The sequence below is a fragment of the Corvus cornix genome, chromosome 17, assembly GCF_000738735.6.
Source record: "Corvus cornix cornix isolate S_Up_H32 chromosome 17, ASM73873v5, whole genome shotgun sequence".
Taxonomy (NCBI): domain Eukaryota; kingdom Metazoa; phylum Chordata; class Aves; order Passeriformes; family Corvidae; genus Corvus; species Corvus cornix.
Genome location: NC_046346.1, coordinates 5,016,634 through 5,040,057, shown reverse-complemented (window position 1 = coordinate 5,040,057; position 23,424 = coordinate 5,016,634). Strand labels below are relative to the sequence as shown.

At 58.1% G+C, this 23,424-nt stretch overlaps 1 protein-coding gene across 1 annotated transcript; it reads left to right on the top strand.

The window, feature by feature from the left end:
• The first annotated feature begins 567 nt into the window (after positions 1-567).
• On the top strand, positions 568-22,443 carry NCS1 (neuronal calcium sensor 1). The gene is made up of 8 exons (XM_039561688.1): positions 568-868; positions 14,163-14,187; positions 15,709-15,847; positions 16,323-16,401; positions 16,512-16,600; positions 16,914-16,991; positions 17,334-17,450; positions 18,146-22,443. The coding sequence occupies exons 1-7, from the start codon at positions 805-807 to the stop codon at positions 17,430-17,432; spliced, it is 573 nt and encodes a 190-aa protein (XP_039417622.1). The 5' UTR covers positions 568-804; the 3' UTR covers positions 17,433-17,450; positions 18,146-22,443.
• The last annotated feature ends 981 nt before the right edge of the window (positions 22,444-23,424 follow it).

Below are 23,424 nucleotides of genomic sequence, written 5' to 3'. Positions count from 1 at the left end.
TCCCTCTCCAGCTCTCCTGGAGCCCCTTTAGGTGCTGGAAGGGGCTCTAAGGTATTCACAGAGCCTTCTCTTCCCCAGCTCGCTCAGCCTGAACAGCCTGAGCTGAAAGGGACCCACAAGGATCCGACTTTTTCCTTGTCGGGAACAGACCCCTCTTTAGCTGAGGAACCCAGGGGTTGGAAAATGCTTCTACAGCTGGAGGTGTTGATGTGCCACCAAGGTCACCCCCGAACTCGGAGCTCAGCCTTCCTCTAGGCTCTGTGTTCCCACGGCTAGCGCCCCTCTCTCCTCATCCCCCCGCTGCCCATCAGCCCCCCGCAAGCAGGACCCCGATTCCCGACATTTCCCTCCGAGGCTTCCCGCTGATCCCTGCGGAGCGCCTCGGGGGGGAGGAGGGGGTCCCGGCGGCGGGGGCCGCTCTGGAATCCCCTTCTCTCCCGAGTCCTCCCGCCATTGGGAGCGGCGGGGCCGTGCCGGAGCCCCCTCCCCATCCCCATCCCGCTCCCGCAGCGCGGGGCGGGGCGCGCCGCCCCTCCGCCCCTCCGCGCCCCCGCGGCCGCTCCGCGCCCGGCGGCGGAGGGCGGGGAGGGCGCGTGGAGCCGGGGACACGCACACGGACACGCAGCGCGGCCCCGCAGCGCGGCTCTGCGGCCAAACCCCTCCAACAAAGACCCCTCCGCCCCCCTCGCCGCCGCCCCCCCCGGGATGTAGCCGGGCCGGGAGCCCCAGCGAGGCAGCGGCCCCGCCGCTCCGTGCCCCGCAGCGAGGCCGGGAGGCGGCGGGCTCAGAGGCGCTGCCGCCACCATGGGCAAATCCAACAGCAAGTTGAAGCCTGAAGTTGTGGAAGAGCTGACCAGGAAAACGTACTGTGAGTGCCCGGGGGGTTGCCGGGGGGATGCCGGGGGTGTGATGGGATCCGCGCTGCCGCCCGGCCCCGCCGCTCCCCCGGGTCGGTGCCGCGGCTCCTGCGGGGCCGCTCCCGGGGAGGGCGCAGGCTCGGACGGGTTTTGTTGGAAGAATTCAGGGATTGGCCTGGGAGGAGGAAAAAACCCATAAGGCAGCAGAGACACGGAGAGGGGCAACGAGCCAGGGGAACGCGCTGTTTTTTCACAAAAACCATCCTCCGTGGCCTATTTCTGAGCCTCCGGGAACGGCGGGGCCAGGGCCGCATCCTGCCCGCCCGCGGCGCCCACCGGAGCATCGCGCCCTCCCTCGCCGCCCCTCCGCCCCTGCCCGAGCATCCTTTCCCCGGGCTGCCCGGTCCCTGGCACCCAGGGCCCGCCGCGGGGATTGTCCTCCCCGCGCTGCCTCCCCGGAGCCCGGCAGCGGGGTGCCAAGCATCTGGGTGGCTTCCAAAGTTGGGTGCGTTAGTTGGAGGGGTTCCCTTTGTTATTGTGCTCTGAAGTGGAGAGAAGAGCCCGACACCGGCGAGTTCGATATTTTTCTAAGTATCTCCGTATCGGTTTAATAACCTGATTTTCTGAGTGAGTGGCTTTCCCGTCTGGACCTCCACCGTAATCTAATTAACGTGGCTGGTGCCTCAGCCATCCAGTTTTAGCAAAATCATTTTTTTTCCTGAAGGATGCACAAAGGAAACAAAGGCTTTCGTGGCTCAAGTTTGCCTCCCTGCTTGCAGGTCGCAGATATTCCCCAAACGTGCAGCAGACCTGCGAGCTCTCCCCTCTGTCATTGCTGCAGTCCCACAGCAGCGCTTACCCAAAAAGGCAATAGATTAGGATGCAGCAAGTTCTCCCATATGGAGAAGAGGCAATACTGGTGCATTGCACAACCCTACACGCGGGGTTGCTCTTTGCCGTGGCACAGCAGGCGGGAGGAGGGCAGGTGGTGGGGGCATGTCCGCATAGCCAAACCGGGTGTGATGCTAGGAGAGGTTGGGGTACCCCGGCTGGGCTTCCTCAAAGTGCTCAGGGGGAGGAAATGGTGAGAAGGTAGCAGTGCCAGGTGGGCACAGCCCCGGCTGGAGCTGAGCTGGGTTTTGGTGTCCTCACTGCAGCTGTCGCCCACGGTGAGTGCAGCCGCGCCAGGCCAGGTACCATTAATGCTGTGCTGCAATCACCCGCTCCGTTTGCAGCCACTGTGACGACCTGATCTCTGATGGAGAGGAATCTGGGAACAGCCAGCCCCAGCACAGCCTCATCTGCTGGTGATCTCCTGTGTGCTGGGCTTTCTGCACCCCTGGGGTGGCTCCTCTGCGCCAGGAAGGTGCCAGCACCCGAGGGGCCGACACAGGGCACACAGGCAGTGGTGGCTCATGTCTTACCTGCAGCTGAAGCCAGCCAAATACAGCGCTGGTGAAACCAACGTCTCTGGGCACAGGGATGTCTCTTTGCTGGGTAAGGCCAGCAGGTCATTGCTTTTGTGAAATACTTCATTCCGAACTTTCTGCTCCTCTCTTTTGGGTGCCCTCCCCTTTCCACTGCACCCTTTCCAAGAAAGGCTGTGGTCCTTTGATCTATCTCTCAATGAATTTCCAGCCTGTCTGGAGCTTTGCCTGCCTGCTCTGGACCTCTCATTGCTGCTTTTTAAAGACCCCTGTACCTGTGCAGGTAAGGCAGCAGCACCTAGCAGCACGTGGCCCTTTGTGTGGCTGGAGTCTGGTGCAGCATCCCAACGTGCCCCAGCAGCATGTGGCTGGCAGTGTGGTGCCTGTCAGGGAGAGCTGTCGCTAATTCCAGGGTTTGTTTGTTCAGCTCTGCTCATTCCACCTCTCGTCTCTGGGATTAATTACTTTTGCTGAGCGCTTCTGCCCCTTTTCTGCAGCTGTCAAGGCGAGTGCGCATTCCCTTGTCTGGTGAAGCACTTCACAGAGCCCTCCCAGGCACGGCTGAGAGCCTCTGATTTATCTTCAGACCCTGGGAGATTGGAAAGATGCTCATTTCCCTCTGTGTTTTGGGGAAGCCGGGCAGAGGAGAGGCAGGTAGGAGGGCAGGGCTGCACTGAGTACAGGGGGAGGAACTGATCCAGACCCCAGTGCTGTGGCTGCTGGAACAGCTGGAGCAGGGGACAGTCATACACACACATCCACAGCCTGCTCAAGAGCTTCTGGGGGCCTGCTTGGGAAAGGTTTTATTCCGCAGCATGTTGATACTTTGGCACCTTTCTGACAGACACAAGAATATCCCTGGCCTGTGCTGCCCATCCCATGTCCTGGCTGCCACGTCACTGAGCGAGTGCTGTCCCTGCCTCGTGCGTGGTGCTGTTTGTGCTGTTGCTACAGCACATCTGGGCAGATGTCTCCAGCAGCCCAAACTGATGCGAACCTGCATTTGTCCCATGGAGGTTCCCATGGCAGCGTGAGCTGTGGCTGTGGTACGTGAAGGGCTTCTCCCACGCTGGGATTTCCTTCCATTGCATCATTTTCTGTTTGTGTGAATTTCCGTGCAAAACAAAGCAAATACCAAAAAGGCCCCTCTCAGTTCTGCAGGATCAGAGGGAAATGACACCCCCTCTCCCTGCCCCACATGGCTTTTCTGCAAATTTATCTCATCCATGGGACACAGATGACCTCTGTTTCCCCTTAGTGCTCTTCAGTCCCTGGTGGCTTCTTGTCTCCCTTGTCCCCTCTGGGCTCTCCATCTCCTATTTGTGGTGTTTCTCTGGCCGTGCCTCAGTTGCAGCAATCCTGGGACAAGCAGGAGATGGGAGGAGAGGAGCATGGGATGGCTCAGGTGCCAGGGCACTTGTGGACAGGGAACTTGAGCCGAGGATGCTGCAGGGCTGCCGTCAGCGGCCTCTGTGAGCTGCGAGAAATATTTTCCTGCGTGCATTCAGAGCAGGTTGTCCCAGGCCCTGCTGGGAACTGGACATGGAAAGGCAGGAGCCTGGAAACCTCGTCTCTTGGCTCCCCTCCCCACTCTGCTCCTGACTTACAGTGCTGGGGGCCAGATTTTAATGGCACTTGGACACCTAAAGGCGCAGAAGGGCTTCTTCGAAGTGCCGGCTGCCCAAGTCCTGTTGGTTTGGACCCATCTCCGTGTGCCTTTCTGTGTCTCTGGGCACCTGAGTGCCCAGGAATACCTGGCAATGCCAGGCTCCCCCATCTGCCAGGTGCTGGAATAGTGCTTGTGGGGACAGCCAGGCTGCAGGGCTGTTTAACCCTCCTTGGAGACCAGGCTGGTGCCTCACAGGAGCGTGCAGGAGAAGTCAATGCTGAGTGATAATAATACTGAATAATAAATTATGTAATTCTTTGTACTCTCATAAATCCTTTCATTGAAAAGCCCTCAAAGTGCTTTATAATAATTAATTTATTAATCTTCCTGCTGCCTCGTTGGGGTAGCTCAGAGATGCAGTTTTGTGTTGTGTTCCAGGAGGTGGTAACTCCCGACACTTGAAGGAACCACCATCCTCCCTGGATCACATCCTCTTCCATGGGGATTTAAACCTGAGCTTAACTTGGACCAGCTGCTCACGGTTTAGGGCCACGGTGGGATTTCGGATTCTGTTTAAGAACCTTGTGGGGCCATGGTCAGAGGGTTCTGCTCAGCTGGAGATTTGTGAAGGTCCTGAGGTGTGGCTGTGGCCTGAATGAAGTGTGTAACATGCACGTGTGCAGTTGTGGGTGCACGATACGTGTCCTGGGTGGAAATTACTTGGTGTGGACTCCTGGGAGAGAAACTGGAGGAGAAATACAGTGCTGAGTGTCCCTACTCGCAGCAGCACTCCCAGGCTAGTAACCCTTAAAATCACGAAGCAGTTTTAAAAATTTGAGCTTGTTTCAGAAGAGCACATTTTGCTCTTTGTTTTCAGTCATTTTTTGGGGGATTGGCTTTCAGGGTTCCCTTTGCACAGCTGTTGCCCATGTCCAGGACTAGCACTGTTATTTTTGAGGCTGCAGTAGCTGAGCAATCGGGCACACTCAGAGCCGTGTCGGTGCAGCAGCATCGCTCTGGGGCCACGTTGGGGTCAGGATGGTTGGGGATGGTGGTCCCGGTGCTCCTGAGGCCACAGTGGGGCTCAGGTGAAGGCGTGGGAGCCATGGCAAGGGTGCCAAAACAACACCCAGGCTGCAGAGTGGGTGCAGGGAGAGGAAGATGCTCTTTTCCCAAGAACCGCATCCCACCCACTGTGATCTATTTTGTGGATTTTCAACTCGCTCCGGCATCATCATTTTCTACTCTTTCACAATAAGCTGCAAAATTGGCTCTGTTGCTCGACAGTAATGCAGGGAATTAATGGGCATTAGTTTAAGAGCAAACTATAAACATATTGATTTGTAGTTACGGGGGTACGTGGTGGCGGGTGGAATTCTGTGGGAAAGGAAAGGAAATTCTACGACTGCAGCAGTTTTCAGCCAGGAAAATGGGAAAATGGGTTGGTTCCTTGCTGGCTGAGCCAGACTAGGGCTTTGCTCCACTGTGCCACCCTGGTGCAGAGGAAATGTGCTGGCTGGGGCAGTGGGCAGGAGCAGAGGAGGGACCTTGGTAGCTCCCCTGCTGCTGCTGGTTTATTTTTAGCCTCCAAAGTGTTTGGCCCCAGGCACTGAGTTTCTCTGCCAGGTTGGTTTGTGTTGAAATGCCTCCTGTTGCTCATCCAGCAGAAAGCGGGGTGAGCTGGCCGGGTGGCTACGAACCCATTATCCCTCAGTGGCAAACACTGGGTGAAATTGTCAGCCTGGGTGACCTTTAACAGGGCTTGGAGTGACAGGACAAACGGGAATGGCTTCAAACCAACAGAGAGCAGGGTTAGGTTGGATATCAGGAAGAAAATCTTCCCTGTGAGGGTGGTGAGGCCCTGGCACAGGTTGCCCAGAGAAGCCAGAAGATCCTGGCTGCCCCTGGATCCCTGGAAGTGTCCAAGGCCAGGTTGGTTTGGGGCCCTGAGGCAGGACAATGGGCAGGAGATGCCAGAGGGATGCCCAGGGGCTGGCATTTGTTTGGGGCCTGGTTTTGCTGTAAGCCAGAGCTGTGAAGGGGGTTGCTGTGGTGCAGGTTCACTGCAAGCTCAATGTGGACCTGCTGTGCTGCCTCCGGAGGGCTGTGGTGGTCTGAAGTGATCTCCAGTTCCTTCTCCAAGGCGACCCCAACCTGCTCCCAGTGAATCTGACCCACGGCATCCCACATGCGCATGGACCTGGGGCTCCATAGGTAGATGCAAGCAAAACAAGTTTTGGGGTTTCAGAAGCAAGTTTCGAGGAGTCCCCGCAGTCCCTGGGAAGTTCTTGCAGTGCCAGGGTGGGAAGGGGGAGACACGACTGAGGCCCTGAGGGCTCCCTCTGCGGCAGGGCAGAGCAGCCATCCCCGCCAGCCACGCTCACGCCGCTGCCGCTCTGGCATCACAAGAATCACATTTCATTTATCCCCTGACATGTTAATGGATCTGCTTAACCACTCTCCTGACCTTTGCTGCTGCCGCTATAATTAAGGTTGTGAAACAAGAAGCTCTGAAGGCATCAAAGGAAGCGGCTGCTTCAGGGAGGAGCCAGCGGGCACGCTCACTCTGTTATCGGGGTGACATTTGTGGGGTCGCTTTGTTCCTCCTTCCCCTCTTTGTTCTCCTGGGTCTTCCAGGGAGCTGGATGCCAAAGCAAGCCAAGCTTCGTGCCCTGGGCAAGAGTGGCCGTGGGGTGCTCAGCCCTGGGGCATGGTCTGTGTCGCTTCCATCACCATCACTGCCTGTGGGCACAGGGCTCCCTCCCCACACCTCCTGCTGGAAGGAGGGCTGCCTGTGCTTCATCCACCTATTTCTCCAGCATCTTGTGATCGATGGTCGGACCTGGCAGAGCCGCTCTGGGTCTCTGTGTCACCCCTCAGTGCTCAGTGATCCCTGCAGGAGGGACTGCAGGGGCAGCAGAGGTGGCCCTGCTGCCAGCAAGGCTTTTCCTTGAGCATCCTCCTGACCTTCCCATGGCTCCAGGGAGTGATGGCTGAGCCAGAGAGACTTCCTTTCCTACTGCCCATGCTGCTCTAGAGGGGAGTCTTCTCCTCTGCCCAGGGCAGGAATTGCTCCTCAGGTTGGGGATGGCGTGTTGGAGTGCCAGATCACCCTGAAATCCCTGTGGGCAAGGGATGGATTTGAGCAGGTGGCAGGACACAGCTGTGCCATGGATGTCTGGGCAGGGGGGCTGCTCTGTCCCTGCTCCTGATGGCACTGGGAATCCTCTGCCCCTCCAGAACATTGCTGCGTTGGCTCGTGGGGAAGCTGGGATTCAATCCTGGGATAGACCTGCTGCAGCCACCAGCTCCTGCTGTGGGGGTGCTTCAGCCTGATTCATTAATTTCCAAATGAAGGCACTGTCCCTCGCCCTTCCTCTCTTGCCTTTGCTTCAAAGAGCAACTGCTGCTTTTTCCCTAAACCCAATTTCCAAAGCCTAATGTCGGGCCCTTAAATATTTAATAAAGTCTAAAAAGGATTTCAGCTGCATATTGGCTTTCCTGTTGGTACCAGCCCCGGGGGAGATGAGAACAGAACTGCTCATGGACCTGTTTATCCACTCTGGGAGCAAGGCAGACCGCTAATGGCAACTGCCAGTGAGGAGAGTGCCAAACACCCCGGCACTTCTCCGTGTATTGCTCTGTGTCTCAGAGTAACAAATGACACCAATAACACTGTCAGACTCAAGCTCCGAACATCTCGGAGGCTCCCAGACCTGCCGTGGTGCTGGTGATGTCTCTGATGGGGAGAGAAGCCAAACTGGGAAAGCTGGGATGGGGGTGTCCCGCTGTGACAGGGAGACGTGTGTTGGTGCCTGCACAGTGGGGCTGCTCCCAAATCCCTTGGGGATGTTGCAGGGATGGGTTCCCACACAGGGACACCCCGGTGTGTGGGCGATGTGGCTGGGAGCAGAGATAGGCACAGGGCTGAGCTTGGGGCACAGTGGTTGGGGCAAACTGCAGGTGATCATCTCGAGGAGCAAAAGAGAATGACATCAGTCTGATTCCAGAAACAGTTGTTTGCAAGGGGGTGACCCCGGTGCCACAGTTGTGTTTTACTGCCTCTTGCCCAGAGCTGTCCCTGTGCTGCCTGGGAGCAGGAGCAAAGCCCAACCAGGGGTGGTCTGGTGGCCCAGGAGCTGGCAGAGAGCACGGAACCAGGACATCATTAAGGAGTTCAACCTGAATTTTAATGAGACCAGGTCATCAGGGCCAAACTACCCAAATTTCCAGAGTGCTGACATGTGGAGTATCCTAAAAGTTACCATCATCAAACAGGGACCTGAGTGAGCTCTGAATGCCCCACAGTGGGCTGATGGACAGTCCCAGTGGAGGACTGAGCCCGTGGCAGCCTGGAAGAGTTCACCCCTTCCCTCCACCACAGGGCAGCTCCCGTGGGCACTGGGCTCTGTTGGGGGGTTGGTGCTGGAGCTGGGGCAGTGCACTGGGATGGAGCCTGGTGCCAATGCTCCAACTGTCCCTGGGATGCTTCCCCCCGACCCCTCCGAATTGCACGAAGCCACCCAACAGCCCAGGCTGCCAGAGGTGACCCCTGCCAGCCCTGGCACACAGGGCATCTTCCTCCCTCTGCAGGAGGTGCCCATTCTGCACCAGACAAGTGCTGCCCAGTGCCTGTTTGAGGGCTGGATTAAGTCCCCTGGTTCCACTCACCTCCAACAGCTGCTGCCGTGCTCTTGGCTGAGTGTTTTGTAGAGGCAAGGCCTGGAACTGGGAATGACTACTCAGGCTGTGATGTGTTTACCCCAGGTAACTCACTCCGCAGGGCCAGGGGCTGGCACTGGGTCCCCCTGTGCCAACCGATGGGACCTTGCTGTGTCCGTGTTTGCAGGTGTGAATTCTGCACCGAGTACGTGTTGTACCGGGCCCAGTGGTCACTCTGAGGGACCAGGGACGAATTCTGCAGGGCTTGTTCAGGCTGTGATGCTGACGCTGTGATCCCAGGGGCTGGAGGGAAGTCGGAGCGAGCACATCCTCTGCCGAGCCGGGCGGGAGGGAGCGGGGAGCTCGTACTTGGTTAATATTAACATTGTGACGATGTTGAGAGTGGAGTTTGTATCAGATTTACGTTCAGAAAATTCTTAAATACGTGTTTCGCCTAGACGGGGGGCGGAGTGTGTTTGGCACAAATTGCAGCGTGTGCGGGGCTCGCCCCGCAGCACCCGGGTGTTTTACGCGTGAGGGGCCCTTCAGCGCACGCATGAGCACCCCCGGCTCCTCCGCATCATCGGCGCCCAATTAGTTCACGCATGAGCGCCCAATTAACACACACGTGAGCGCACAATTAATTTACATATGAGCACCCAGCTGGATTTATGCATGGCTGCCCAGTGAATTCCCGCTGGATCGCACGCTGCTGCTCCGTGCATGAAGGCACGGTTGTTGATGCATGAGTGCCCAATTAATTGGCACACGTGCCTGCAATTATCTCATGCCTGAGTGTCCAATTAATTCATGCATGAGCACCTGATCCATTCACACCTGAGTGCCCAATTAGTACGTGCACAAGTGTGTTATCTCCTAATTACACTAATTTACACATGAGTGCCCAATTAGCTCACGCAGGAGTGCCCAGCGAATGGACGCGTGACTGCTCAATTAATCCGTGCATGGGCGCCCTGTGAATTCATGAATGCCCAAAAAAATGGATGCATGAGCCCCCAGCTGGTTCGTGCATGAGCGGCCCTTTCACTCTCGCCGCAGCACCCGGGCGGTTCATGCATGAGCACCCAATTAGTTCTCCTAGAAGCACCCACATAATTTATGCACGAGTGCCCAATTAGTCCACGCATGATTTCCCAGTGTATTTTTGCATGAGTGCCCCTCTGGCTCAGGCATGGGTGCCCAGTTAGTGCATGCATAAATGCCCCATTCCTTCACGCCTGAGCAGCCACTTCGCTCACGCAGGAGCACCCAGTGTGGGTGCCCAATTTCCCCTGGCCTGGGCACTGCGCTGAGCATCCACAGCAGGTTTAGGCAGCCCCAAACCCGATGGGAGCCCCATCTTGGGGTGATGTGCTGGCTCCCCCAGGCTGGGATGCCCGGGGACCCTGTAAAGGAGCCATAGCAGCTGCCTGGGGGAAATAAATGCCGCAGGACTGCCCCTGCCATGACTCAGAGTGTGGTGCTGGACCACTTGCCCGTGGGTTAGCGGCAGAGCCCGTGACCTGGCATAGTTGGAGTGCCCTATGGCGGTGAGGGAAGCCACTCTGTGCCTGGAAATAATTAACTGGTTTCCCTGATAAGGCTGCGGTGCCCATGGCCCCACGCGATCAAGGTGCTGTTGTAGCAGCTGGAGCAAGGGGGGACGTGTGGGGGTTCCTCAATGGCTGCTGCGTGGGGACAATGCTTGCTGAGCGTTTGGGAACTCAAACCTGCAAAAGGACAGAGCTGTGCCGTTGGTTTTGGCACACGGGCTGAGCTGAGTGTGCACGGTCGTGCTCAGGGTCCAGCCCTGCGGCGGTGGCCGAGCCCCTACTCTTGCGCAGACAGGGGAAGCGATGTCAGCACAAAACAAGCCCCGGTGGGGCTGAAGCATCACGTCACCTCATGTATCCCACCGTGACCAGGGGTCCCTGAACCACTCGAATCCAGTTACCTCCTGCCCTCCTTCCTGCTGCCCCGGCCCCGGCGCGGTCCAGCGAGCAGCGAGATCCCTGTGGCAGGGCGACGGATGGGGATTTACAGTCCCAAGTCCCTCCTCTCCTCTCTGCCTGGAAAACACAAATTAACAGGCTTGAGCACTGATTAACCAGAGCTGATTCTTGCTGCAGTGGCAGCTGGGTGGTGGGAGGAGAGGGGGCACGCGAAGGGCGGGTGGTGACGGAGCTGTCAGTCCTCGCCTGTGCCACTGGGATTGATGGAGAGGTGGGGGGAGAGGGCTGGGGAGGGGGGGTTAAGTGCCGGCAGCTGGGAGGAGGGGGCTGGGGGCTGCTTGGAGGCTCTGTCCCTCTGTGCTGTGTGAGATGTGTGGCCAAAACCTTCCTCCTAGCTGAGGTGGGAGCGGGAAGGGACCGACCAGCGAAGGGCAGAGAGGGCCCTTGGCTGCTGTTTGCCCGTGTGGGGCAGCTCCTGAGCTGCTCTGGGTGCCTGTCCCTGTCCCTCTGCCTGCCCTGCCTGCGCTGGGAGCCCCGCGCTCGGCGATTCCCCGTTCTTTGCCCGGCGCTGCTGTCGCTGCCGCGGTGCGGGGCTGCGCGCACGGGCCGGCGCCGGCGGGGCGTCGCTGGGGCTCCCGGCTCGGCAATGCCTCTTCCAGCGTTGCGGTTCATAACAAATGATAATACTCTGCCTTTATTTAGCGCCTTTCATCCCCAAGGATCCCGGGGCACGCTGCTACTAACAAGCTGCTACGTGCACTATTTTTAGCCCTCCCTAGCGCGGCTGCGGGAGCGGCAGTCCCTGGAGCACGGCACGGCAGCTGAGCCCGGCTCCTCGCTGGAGCGCGGCCAGGGAGCCGATCCTGCTCCGCTGGGATGCTCTATGGGGCTGCTGTGGGTCATCCCCTTGTTGTGGGGCGTCGGGGGCGCACCTGGCCGAGGTTTATATCGCTGCAAATTGATGTGTGTCGGCTCAGCATCGCGGCGTCATCGGTGCCGCGGGAGGGAAATGCAGCAGCTGCCGCTGCACAGGTACTGTCGGTGAGCCCGGCTGGGCTCTGCCTGCCGGGGAGATGCAGAGCAGAGGGACAGCCCTGTCCCGGCGTGTGTCCCCTGTCGCCAGCCCCAGGACAGGTGGCTCAGCCACGCGCTCAGTAGCGTGTCCCCAAGGCTTCTGCGGCTGCAAGTCGAGCATTAGCATTCCTAATTGGTGCCACTCGGAGTGTCAACAGCCAGCAGGGTCGGAGTGGCCGGGAAGTGGCAGCCATGAAGTCATCATCTGTCCCGGATCTGTAACAGCAGGTACGGGGGGGCAGGTACTACTCAGTCCCCACGCTGGGTCAGGGCTGGGGTGGTTCCCTGCCCTGGGAACACTCTGCCCCTGGGCAAGGGGGAGATGTGATGGCAGTGGAGGGGTGAACCCAGAGGTGGGTGGTTTTCCAAGGGCTGGGAGATGAGGCCGTGCTCCCACCTCAGGAGAACCCCACAGATCCCCCAGCACCCAAAGCTGGAGGACAGGCACTGGTGCCAGTGTGCTGGAGGAGGGCTCCGTGTGGCTTTCCAGGATGCACGTTAACAAATCCCTCATTGGGAGCCCTGTGCTGATTTCCAGCGTGGCACCTGAATGGTTCCCTCCGTCAGAAAAGCCTCTCCTGGGAGCATCACACATCCCTCCTGCGGCACGAGGGGAGCTGGCTCCGTCCCTCCCTCCTGCCTCAGCCCGAGCGTGTCATTACCAGCATTTCTCCTGTACTAAAAAAAGCACAAATTTCTTAATTGTTTCCTGCTGGAGTTGAAAGGCAGCTCCCGGGCCCAAAATAGCACGTTGGGGGAAACGCAGTCGAACAAGAGAGAAGCAGAAGGCGATTTGCCTGGAGGGGCTGAGCTGAGCTCTGACTGCAGCCCGGGCTGTTGCTGAGGTCTTTTTTGCCTGCCCCGAGGGCTCACCCTCATCCTCCTCCTCCTTCCACCTACCCTCCTTGGTGCTCGTGGGTGATTGGGCCTGCAGAGCTGGTGCCTGGGGCATCCCCTGGGCACCCTCAGGGTGGAGGTCACGGCTGGTGTCTCAGTGAGGTTGTGTGCAGGGAAGCCTGTTCCTGTTAGAGATGTTGCTCAGCATCTCTCTTTTGGAAGGATGCTTCTGTGCAACCCTTTTTTTTTGGGGATGGGGAAATCCCTTGAGACTGCTATGACTGATGTTTAGCCCACCCCAGCTCAACAAACAACCCTCCAAATCCCACCTGTGACTGCCAAAGCCCTCAGTGCTCTTCGTCCCAGATGCTGAGCATCCCCATGGCTGTGTCCCCTCTCCTGGGGTGCTGCTGTCCAGACACCCTGCAGTGCTACAGTGGGTGCTGCTTTTGCTGAATCCCAGGGGAAGTGGGGGAATTGAAGGCTCTGTCCCTCCAGTGACTCCTGGGCTGGGATGGAGGGATCCCCCAATGCTTGGGGCAATCTTGGGCACAGCAATTCCTGCTAACGGGGATGCTGGAGCCAGAATCCAGCTGGTGATGAGGTGTGGGCCGTTGTGTGCCCTCCTGGCCGCCCCACCTGCCAGCCCTCACCTCTGTGCTCTGGGCCTTCTGCCAGGCACGTTACAAATCTTCCTGATAGAAAATTGCTTTCTTTTTTTTTTTTTGCCATCCAAGGTAATTGGTATCTGTTGGTGTGTCTTGAGTCTCTATTTTTATCAGCCGTTTGCACATTGACATCTCCACTCGCCTCATTATCCCCGCGCCTTTCAGACCTGTGGCTTTTTTATCATTATTTAGATGCACGACGCAAAGGAAATGACAAATGAGGCCGTTCCCCCTGTGCCCACCTGCTGGCACCTGGCTCCCTGCTGTGGGAAGGCACAGGCACAGCTTCTGCAGTGGGACATGCAGGGACAAGTGCCAGCCCGCTGCCCAGCATCCCACATCCCTCTGAGCCTTTCCTCTGCTGAGGACATTTTTCATTTCAGCAGCTGTCCCTTGGCTGGGGACACTCGGGGTTGCCAGTGCTCTCTGTTTTCTAGCTGGTTGCATTTTTGGGGTTTTGCCAGAGCCTGGTGGGGCTCCTCAGGGTGCTGGGATGGGTTTGATGATGTTTCTCCAGAGGCAGCTGGTGCCTGGGGGGATGCCAGCCCTGGGGCTGTGCCTGTGCCCACGTTCAGTGTGTAATGTCAGGGCCAGGCAAGTTCCTTCCCTGAGCTGCCTCCAGGCAGATGTTTTGGCAGATGTTTTCAGGGGTGTTTTAGCTCTGGGAAGATGAGACAGCAGGCCCAGATTTTCCCCAGGCATGATCAACTTGTCCCCTTCATGGTCCAGAGCATCTTGCAGCCATGGTTCTGCACTCCCTGAGCACAACACAAAACATCTTGGGAGGCTTCTTGGTTTCAGGGGTCCCCAACACCTGCAGCCCTGGTCCCATGGACCAGCTGGGCTGGCCCAGGCAGTGCCTCAAAAGCAGTTGCTGCCACAGGGGGAACTTGTGGGGGGCACCTGACAGCTCATGGAGTGAGTGAATCCCAGAGCATCCCCCAGGGAAGTAATTTTTGGGAGCCCCATGGCATCCCCCAGGGAATTTGCTGATGGGCAGTGCAGGGGAACAGCTGTCACTGCAAAAGCACTAAATTTCTCTCTTTTTTTCTCTTTTCTCCTGTTTTCTCTTGCAGTCACGGAGAAGGAGGTGCAGCAGTGGTGAGTGCCTGGCATGGTGGTGAGCTGGCTGGGGCATGGGGCTGTGGGCAGGGGACAGGAGCTGGTGGCACTCGGCCACCCCACTGGCCAGGCAGAGCAGGGACATGCAGGAGGGGTGGGCAGGTGCACCCATATTGGGGTGCACCTGCCTCGTAGAGGGGAGACCAGAAAATAGAGGGGTTTTCCTTCACACCCTGTGCAAGGGCTGGGTTCTAGTGGCTCTTCCCTCCCCATACGAGCAGCCAAAGAGCGTGGGGACATGGGGACTGTCCAGCTGGTGACCCGTTGCAGGAGGCTGGTGCTGTCCCAGCGTGTCCCCTTTTGCAGTAGGGCCTGCAGAGGCTGTCAGGGGTGGGATCCATGCTCTCACTCCATCCCCTCCGCCCCACCGAACACAGCGCCCTAGAAAAGCCACTGCTTCCCTTTCATCTCCCTATCCCACCAGTCAAGGTTTGCTTTCTTTATCTCTTTCTCTCATCCTTCCCCCCCACCCGATGAGTCATAGCTGCAGCAGCGTGAAAAAGATGTCACCGGCACTTCGGTTTCCCACCTCGCCACCCCCTTCCCCTCCTCCTCCAGCCCTCGTCCCGCTGCAGCGGGCGCCTGACAGATCTGGGCGACGTGTTGCATAATATTCACGCACCCCACGTGATGCCCGTGTGGTCCCACATGCTCCCTTCACGCTCCCTGCGTGGTGCCCTCACCCACAGAGCCAGTGAGCCCCTTCCCTGCACCCTCCGGTGCAGCTGCACTTTCCAGCACCCAGGTCCAGCCTGGAGCTGGGACCGAGGGTTTTTTGGGATGTTTAAGCATTGGTGGGTTTTGGAAATGACCTGAGCTGTGCCACCTGGTGACACAGGAACCCTGCTGTGCCCCCCAGCTCCTCTGAGCAGCTTTCATTTGGGGTCGTGCAAAAATTATCATGGAATATCCTGGGTTGGAAGGGACCCAGAAGCATCATCATAAGGCCAACTCCTGGCCCTGCACATCCCAAGAATCCCATGTGCCTGCAAGTGTTGTCCAAACACCTCTTGACCCCTGGCAGGCTTGGTGCCATCACCACTTCCCTGGGGAACCTTTTCCAGTGCCCAGCTACCCTCACAGAACTCGGTGGTCACTGTGCCATTGTTTTTCACCAGGGCATGGCTGCAGCGTGGCGTTACTGTCAGTCCTGGCTGGGCAGTGTGTCCCTGTCACCTCCCATCTCCCAGACAATGTCCACCACAAGCCTGGTTGAGGCCCTGTTGCCCCTTGTGGGCTGGCAGCAGGGTGGAGCGGTGCAGTGGGCACCACTCAGTGTCACTGGTGCCACTCGCTGCTTGTCCCCGCTGCCACCCTCACTGTGGTGCCCACAAAGACGTCATCCACAGGGCTGGGATGCTGCAGGTGGGGGATGGGAGCGACACAGGGAGCACCTCAGCACCTTCCCAGCCCACTGCAGCACTGGGGAGAGCCTCATCCCAGCTCCCCAGGGCTCAGCAGGAGACCCTCCTGGGCCCATGCCCTGCCCTCCATTCGCAGGTACAAGGGCTTTATCAAGGACTGTCCCAGTGGGCAGCTCGATGCCGCCGGCTTCCAGAAGATCTATAAGCAGTTCTTCCCCTTCGGTGACCCAACCAAATTTGCCACTTTTGTTTTCAATGTCTTCGATGAGAACAAAGTAAGTCTGGGATCCAGGGGCACAGTCCAGGGGGGTCAGGGCTGGGCCTGTGGCGATGGTGGGATGGGTTTGGAATGCATTTGCGTGGCACTGGTGGAGCAAAATATTCCAGCGCTTCCTGGGGCGTGAAATTGAAGCGGCACAGCTGGAGCGAGCCCCCGCGCTTGTTTTAGTTGAGGAGAGTCACGTGGGGAAGGGCGATGAAGTGGCAAAGCAGGAAAGGAGAAGCGCGGTGTTTTGGTGCCGCTGGCAAAAGCCCATCCGTGCGGTGCCCTTCCAGAGCCGCTCCCGCCGGGATGTTTGCTGGTGGGCTGGGCACCGGCAGCTGGATGCCAGTGCTGGAGATAAATGTGCATCACTCCTCCCTCCCTGCTGCCTTTCTGGATGTGCCCCCTTAGAGGGGACACATGGGAAGGGAGGACTTTGCTGGACAGGAGTGGCAGCAGCACCCTCACCCCTCCTTTCCTCCCCCCAGGATGGGAGGATCGAGTTTTCGGAGTTCATCCAGGCACTGTCGGTCACCTCCCGGGGGACGCTGGACGAGAAGCTGAGGTGTAAGTGCTGCCCATGGGATACTGGTGGGCTCAGCCCCATGAGGGTGCTGGGGTGAGTGTCCAGGGCAGGGGTCACAGTCCCAGCCCCTTGGTGTTGCTCTGGCTTGCAGGGGCATTTAAGCTGTATGACCTGGACAACGACGGATACATCACGCGGAACGAGATGCTGGACATTGTGGATGCGATTTACCAGATGGTGGTAAGAGGGGCAGGGGGGGCACAGGGTGAGCAGCCCCTGGGGGGGGTCCCTGCTGGGCTGGAGCTTGGCTCTGTGGGAATGCTGAAACACCCCCAGTTCCTTCTTTGGCTTTTTTTGGTGTGGGGTTGTGGCCGTCCTGGCCATCATGGCCAGGGCAGGGTCTGGATCTGGTTGCTGAGGGTGACTGTAGTGCCAACACTGTCCCCTTGCACCCTGTCCTGATGTGAGGTGTGGGGGGACAATCCTCGCCTGGGGACACCCTCCAGGCAGGGCACAGATGGGTGTGTGACCAGGTCCTGTCCTGCTGCTGCAGGGAAACACGGTGGAGCTTCCCGAGGAGGAGAACACACCGGAGAAGAGGGTGGATCGGATTTTTGCCATGATGGACAAGGTGAGGATGCTTGAGGGTGTTTTCCCCGTGGCCAAGGGATTTAGGAGGTGCTGTGGGTCCCTTTGCTGCATCTTGGCTCTTGCATGTGCCTCCTTTCCCCACCAACACAAGGTCTCAGCTGCTGCCAAGGTCTCTGTAGGACACCCGCATCCCTCTGGGATCCCTGGATCCCTTTCAGGGTCTCTGAGGTGGCATTGTCCCCTCCATGGCAGGCATGGGTGGCTTGATGGGGAAACCGAGGCTGAGGCAGCGGTGTGGGGAGGCTGTGTGGGATGGTGTGGATGTGCCGGGGTGTCGGGGGCTCACTGGGTGGAGCTGTGCAGTAACAGGAGTGTTTTGCAGAATGCGGACGGGAAGCTGACGCTGCAGGAATTTCAGGAGGGCTCCAAGGCCGACCCCTCCATTGTGCAGGCGCTCTCCCTCTACGATGGGCTCGTATAGTCCCGGGGCCGAGCGGCGGTGAGTGCGGTGCCAGGGGCTGCGGGTGCCCATCTCCCACCTGCCTCATGCCATTCCCACCTCCCCCAGGCACAGCCAGCTGATTCTCCTCTGCTGAAGCACCAAAACATGGATATCCCCCCCAAATCCAGCCAGGGGGAATGTTGCCCCGTCCTGATAGGTTTCTCCCAGTCTCCCCCGTATCACAGAGCTCCCTCAGACCTCATCCCATGGAGATGGAAATGTTTGCCTGCGGCACAGCTCACACCCTCACCAGCAGATGTGGCTGCAGAGGAGGCAGGGAGGCAGCTGGCGTGCTGGGGGCACAGGGACGCTCCAGAGACAGATTATATTAAATGTTTTATTTATCTTAAATCTTATTATATTATGCCCTGGAGCTGGGTTTGGCACGGCAGTGTCAGGGACACTGGTTCCCAGCATTATACAGGTGCTGGGCTGAGCACCCCGTGGTCCTTGCTATGCCCTGTGGAGCTGTGCAGAGTTGTCCCTTGGAGTGATTTTGGTTATCACAGTCCAGGCAGTGTCCAGGGGGGTGGGGTATTTTTTAACCCCACTGGAGTTTTGAGATTTTCAGTATATCTCTATTCCGTTTCCAGCTTTGCCGTTCCAGCTGCGCTGGTGTCGCATGAGATGGCCACAGGGATTTTTGCCCATCCTTCTCACCCTATTTCCCTTCTCCCCACCCTCTCCTGCAGATGCCTGGGGGAAGATGCTCTCCGTGCCATCCGACCACCGCCGCGCGAAGCTTGCCTGTCCCTCCCGGCTTCCTTTCTGTTCCGCGAGCAAAGGATGCCCTCGAAGCGCGAGCTCGCTCCCCCTCTCTGCACTCTGAACCAGCCGCTGCCATTTGCCAACTTCTGCTTTTTCCAAAAAAAACCCCGCGCCAGATCCCGGTCTGAGCGGCAGCGAACGCCCAAGACTTCAGGGCCGGGGGAACGGGTCGAGCATCGCCACAGGCAGAGCCCCCTCTCGGCCTCCTCGCCCCCTTTGCTCCCCTTTTCCTACGTTTTCGGATGGGACTGCGGATGCGCCGGCGGGGTCCTCTCCTGGGAACCAGCCGGCCAGAGACGGAGCCCAAAGGTACCGGGGGGCTGCAGCCCCTGGGCTCTGCCCGTGTGGGGTGGTCGGGGAGCTGAGGCACCGACGGCGATTGGGAACAGAGTCCTGGCGTCACCCACGATGCCGCTGGCAGCCCGGCTTGGCTCACTAGGGATATATATTATATTATTATTTTTTTTTCTTTTGGTGAGACAGTATTGTGCTTTTTGGTTTGGTTTTGGTTTTTTTTCTTTTCCTTCGGTGGAAAAAAGTGAGGTTTTTTTTTTATACGCCTATCTCAACCATCAATATCCTTATTTATTTGTTGTAAATGTTGCTGCTGTGTTTCGTCTCTCGTGTGCATGTCCACCCACCCAGGTGAGGATTTGTAAGGTTTACATGCTCGTACACTATTGCGGGGACCCAGGAGCCTGCAATAACAATGAAGCCAAAAATCTGCCTTCCCCCCTCTCCTCCCACCCCCTGTATCCCAAGCTCCGTGGGCTGGCTGCTTTTTGGAGGGGATGCTGTAGCTTCTTTTTCTCTTCCCATTCCTGTGTTCCCTGCATTTTTCTGTTCACCCTTCCCTTTGGGAGCTCAGTGCGGGCTCACTCAGCCCAGACTCTGAGCAGACCAAGCTCCATCCCTCAGTCGGGCAGGGTGAGGAAACTGCCAGGCACCAGAACGTCCCCATTTCCTTTCTTTTATTAATTTTCTCACTGCATGAAAAAGTATTAATGGAGCCCAGAGTTGGGTTTTGCTTTCAAGCAGATTCCTTTGCTATTTTCTGCTTTGCAAACGGTGGGAAGGTGTTCGGTGGTGGCTGTGAATCTTCCCGTGTGCCGGTGGGGCTGGAGGGACAGAGGGGGAGCCTTGCTCTGACTTGCTCCGTCCCCCCATCCCAGCTGGGACAAGGTGACAGGGGAGTGCCAGGCTGGGCTCTGCACAGCTCAGGGTGTCTCCTTATCCCGTCACTCCCATAGGACATGGGAGGTCTTGCTGTGAACCCAGGGCACGGCCCCAAGCGGAGCCGCTTGCGCCCACCTTGGAGGAGGCAAAGGGCTGGGAATACACACCTGGGGACACCAGGCTGCAGCCCCCCCGTCATGAGTGGGGCCTGCATGGCCTCTCCACACTCCATCAACACCCACCACTGCTCTGGGATGTGCCCCCAGCTCAGCCCCACTGGCACCCACACCGTGGGACACAGCTGGCATCTCTGCTGGAGAATGAGCCTTGTGTGGGTGATGCCTCAGCTGCCTTGGCCCCTGCTCTGGGAAAGGAGAGATGGGCATTCCCTCAGGAGCAAAGTGCAAGAAGCCTCTGGGACCCCTAAAGCCACCCTGGGGCTCACCCTTCCATCTCTGGTCCAGCTGATGGTAGCAGCATCTTTCCACCCAGCTGTCTCCTAGGATGTCTGCAGCTCCTGTGGCTGAGCCCAGACAGAGGACTGTCCCCATGGCAGTGGGAGGTGACATCTGGATGTGGAGGACAGTCTGACAGGTGTCTCACGATGCAGGAGACAAGGCAGTGCCTCAGCATTTCCTGAATCCTCCCGGCATGGCAGGGACAGATCTTCACCATGCAGCCCTGCTCCCCAGTTTTGGGGTTTTGTGCTTGTGGTACTTCTTGATGCCCATAAAAAGCCACCTTTCCCCATCCCCAAGGACACTGACCTCACGTCCATGTGCAATATTTCTGCCTCTTCTGCAGTTTCTGTCCCCGAGGGTGCCCATGTTTCACTGTGGGGGTGCTTCTGGAGGGTGTCCTTAACTCCCTCCCATGGAAACCTTTTCCTTGTTGCTCTGTGGCCAAAATGCAACTCTCTGGGGTAGGTTTTTGCAGTGCCTCCAACTTGTTGAATGCTCGTCTGCCAGACCGGTCCCTTCCCGGTGCCAATCGATGTTCCCAATGAATGTGACACTGCTGCAATCGTCTCCGCTGATGAATGATGGGCCCCGCCGCGTTTGACATAGTTCCCAGGCAAAGGCAAACCTCATTTGCTCTGACACTTTTCCCCTGGAAAGCTTTTAATTTTTGGAGGACCTGTCATGGGTTGAGCTCCATCAGTGCTCGCAGATGTCTCCCCAGGGAGTCAGCCCTGCCAGGGCTCTTGGCACACTGAGTGTCCCTGAGCAAAGCGGCTTGGCCCCAGTGTTCCCCCCGGCTGCGGATTTGGGACCGTGGCTTGGATGCTTCTAATCTCCCTTTTGGGGAGCACCGAGGGCCCCTGATTCCTCCTGAACACCACCAGGATCTGCAGTGTCTGGGTATCACTGAAAATAAGGCTTGGAGCATCTTGTGCTTGGAAATGTTGGCCTTAACCTCCTCGTGCCTCAATTTCCCCATCAGTGGAATGGCCGGGGTGAGCCATCCCCCTCTGGAAAGCGGTTTGGTGTCTGTGCCCTGGCAAGCATGAGCACTGGATACGGCTCAGGACTGGCTTGGCAGGACCCACCGAGCATCAGGCACGTGCAGAACACCGGGAACGGTGCTGGGGTGGAATTTACATCAGCCAGTCTTTAATTCCAGCCTCTGTTCTACACCTGCTCATGATGAAACAGCCAGCAAGCCCTGGTTGGTCTCTGTTTGTACTCGGGTTCCTGGTGCCTGTCCAAAGTAGATCCCTGGCCATGGGAAGGGGACCCAAAGCACAGCCAGGCAGAGGTGAGGGTCCAGCCCCGATGACTGTGGCATGTCCCCCACTCTCATTTGTCCCTGTCGGTGTTGCCCCATTAAATGCCATGTCTGTACTTTCCTTTCTTTTCATTTTTCTGTCTGTGCGCTGACTGTTGCTGCTTTGTATCCGTCTTTCCTTGAGCTCTGGGGCTGGGCTGGGCTGAGCTGTTTCCCCTGGGAGCAAGAACATGGGAGAGGGCTCTGGGGGCAGATTCCCCCCCGCCCTCTCCTCACAGCACAAACCAGGACCCGAGAGAGAGAGAGAAGTGAAGGGTTTTTCTTCTGGAGCAGGCTGTTAATTAATGCAGTTTATAACGAGACCAGGCTGGTCCCAGGAGCGCTCTCCGCTGGGTTGGTGGAGGGGGGTGTTTGCTTATGGGGAACCCCAGACCCTGTTTGTGCCAGGTACCAGCTGCATCCCACCCTCCTTCACAGAAGCAGATGCCTGTAGGTTCTTCCCGTGCCATCAGGACACCCCATTCCTGTTGGATGGGGAAGCTGAGGTTGTGGGAATCCCAGCCCAGGGTCACTGCTGCTCAGTGGGCAGGGATGCAGCTGTCCAGAAGGTGGAATTGTCTTGGAGTCTTGGGATCTGGGTTTAAGCCCCACTTGGAGGAGGACTGGCTTTGAAGCAGGGCCAGGCATGGCATGGGGGCAGCTGAAATCACTGGCAGAGCTGCCCCCTTCCCATGTATTTAGGGTTGGGGGGTCATTCGGGATGGGTGAGTGACCTGCAGCAAGCTCAGTCCCCCATCCAAGGAGGAGATTTGGGACATTTAGTGAGAGCGTCTGTCCATCCTTCCCGAGGGCACTGGAGGGGAGGGCTCTGACTGGGACAGAAGCAAGGGCTGAGGGCGAAGGAGGGAGCTGCTGGCCCCAGTCTCAGTGCACAGTTTGGGGTGCAGCAGTTTTGGAGTCTCAGTCACACATGCCAGCCCTGACTAGTCCAGCAGCTCTGCAGTAAAGTCGTTCTTCCCTTCTCTCTCTGCTCCCGTGGCCACCAGCCCCGGGTGGGTGTCCTGTCCTGCAGGTGGGACCCTGCCCGGGGGGTGGCCGAGCCCTGGGCTGAGAAGCAGCAGCTCCAGCAAAGAGCCTTGTTTGTGAAGATGAAGCCTGTGTGTGCGTCCGTGCCGGTGTCTCGGCTTGCATGCCCCGCTGCCTTGTCTTGAGATGAATTCAAGAGCAAACCAAGCAAATGAAACAGTTTAATAACAGAACAAAACAAAACCCAGGAACTTTGTGACAGTGGAAATAAAAGCTTAATGACAGTAACGAAGCAGCAGTGGTCTATGATGTGCTGGGGTGGGTGGTCACAGGGCCCCCAAAGCTGTCCTGGCGCCCAGCGGGGCTGGGAGCTGGGCTGGGGGCTGTGGTGGCACTAGCCCGGGTGTAAATAGGGATGCTCTGGGCTCTGTGGGCTGGCACTGTGCCCACACCTGTGATGAGCTGTCAGGTCTCAGCTCCAGGCATCCCAGGGCCCCTTCACCCCTAGAACACCACTCCCCACCTGTTTTTACCCAGACATGTCTTTCCCTCTGCCAGGTCCCATCCTGCCACAGTGCCTGCATCCCTTTTTCCTTTCACAGTGAAGACACTCACAGCCCTGTGCCTATTGGCACTGTCCCTGTTCCCTCCGAGCTCCATCGGGTGGGAGCTGTTGGGTCACTTTTGTCACACAGTGCCTGCAGAGGAATCCTGATATGAGTATTCCATAATTGTGTCCCACTGCCCAGACTGGAGGTGCCCCTCGGCAGCTCCCCCCACCCCTGGCAGGGCTCACGGGGGGCTCAAAGCCAGCACTGGGCTTTTCACGTGCAGCGGGGTCGCGTTGGCCATTCTGCACTGCCAACTCTTCTGGAAACGAGCACTGCCAGGCCTCCCTGCCAGCCCATCTCCGTTTTGTTTGCTCTCCTAACGAGGCTGACTAATTATTTTCAGGAGGCCAGAGGAGATGCCGTAATGGTCCAAACAAGGAGGCTGTGTTTGTGCGGGGGTTTTGTCCAGAGGTGCTTTGTGCCAGCGCATGGTGGGAACTCCCAGGGAGTTCTCCCCTGTGCCATGGAGTGGGCAAGGACAGGCACAGGCTCCAAACCACGGTGGTTACCCAGAGGCTGTGCCTTAACCCCCAGCCAGGAAGGGGTTAAAGCCCAACTAGCACATGTGCTCCTGGGACTGGTGAGTGTGGAAAGGGCTGGCTGGAATTAATTTGGTGATGAGGTGAAGCTGTTGGGGTTTCTTTGTGCCCAGCTCCCTGCCA

What these genes read in the sequence shown, in the direction of transcription:
- NCS1 (XM_039561688.1), top strand. Translation starts at nt 805, where the DNA reads ATGGGCAAATCCAACAGCAAGTTGAAGCCTGAAGTTGTGGAAGAGCTG. An exon ending in GAGAAGGAGGTGCAGCAGTG is followed by an intron (nt 14,188 to 15,708) that starts GTGAGTGCCTGG and finishes CTCCATTCGCAG; the next exon opens with GTACAAGGGCTTTATCAAGG. An exon ending in TTTTTGCCATGATGGACAAG is followed by an intron (nt 16,992 to 17,333) that starts GTGAGGATGCTT and finishes AGTGTTTTGCAG; the next exon opens with AATGCGGACGGGAAGCTGAC.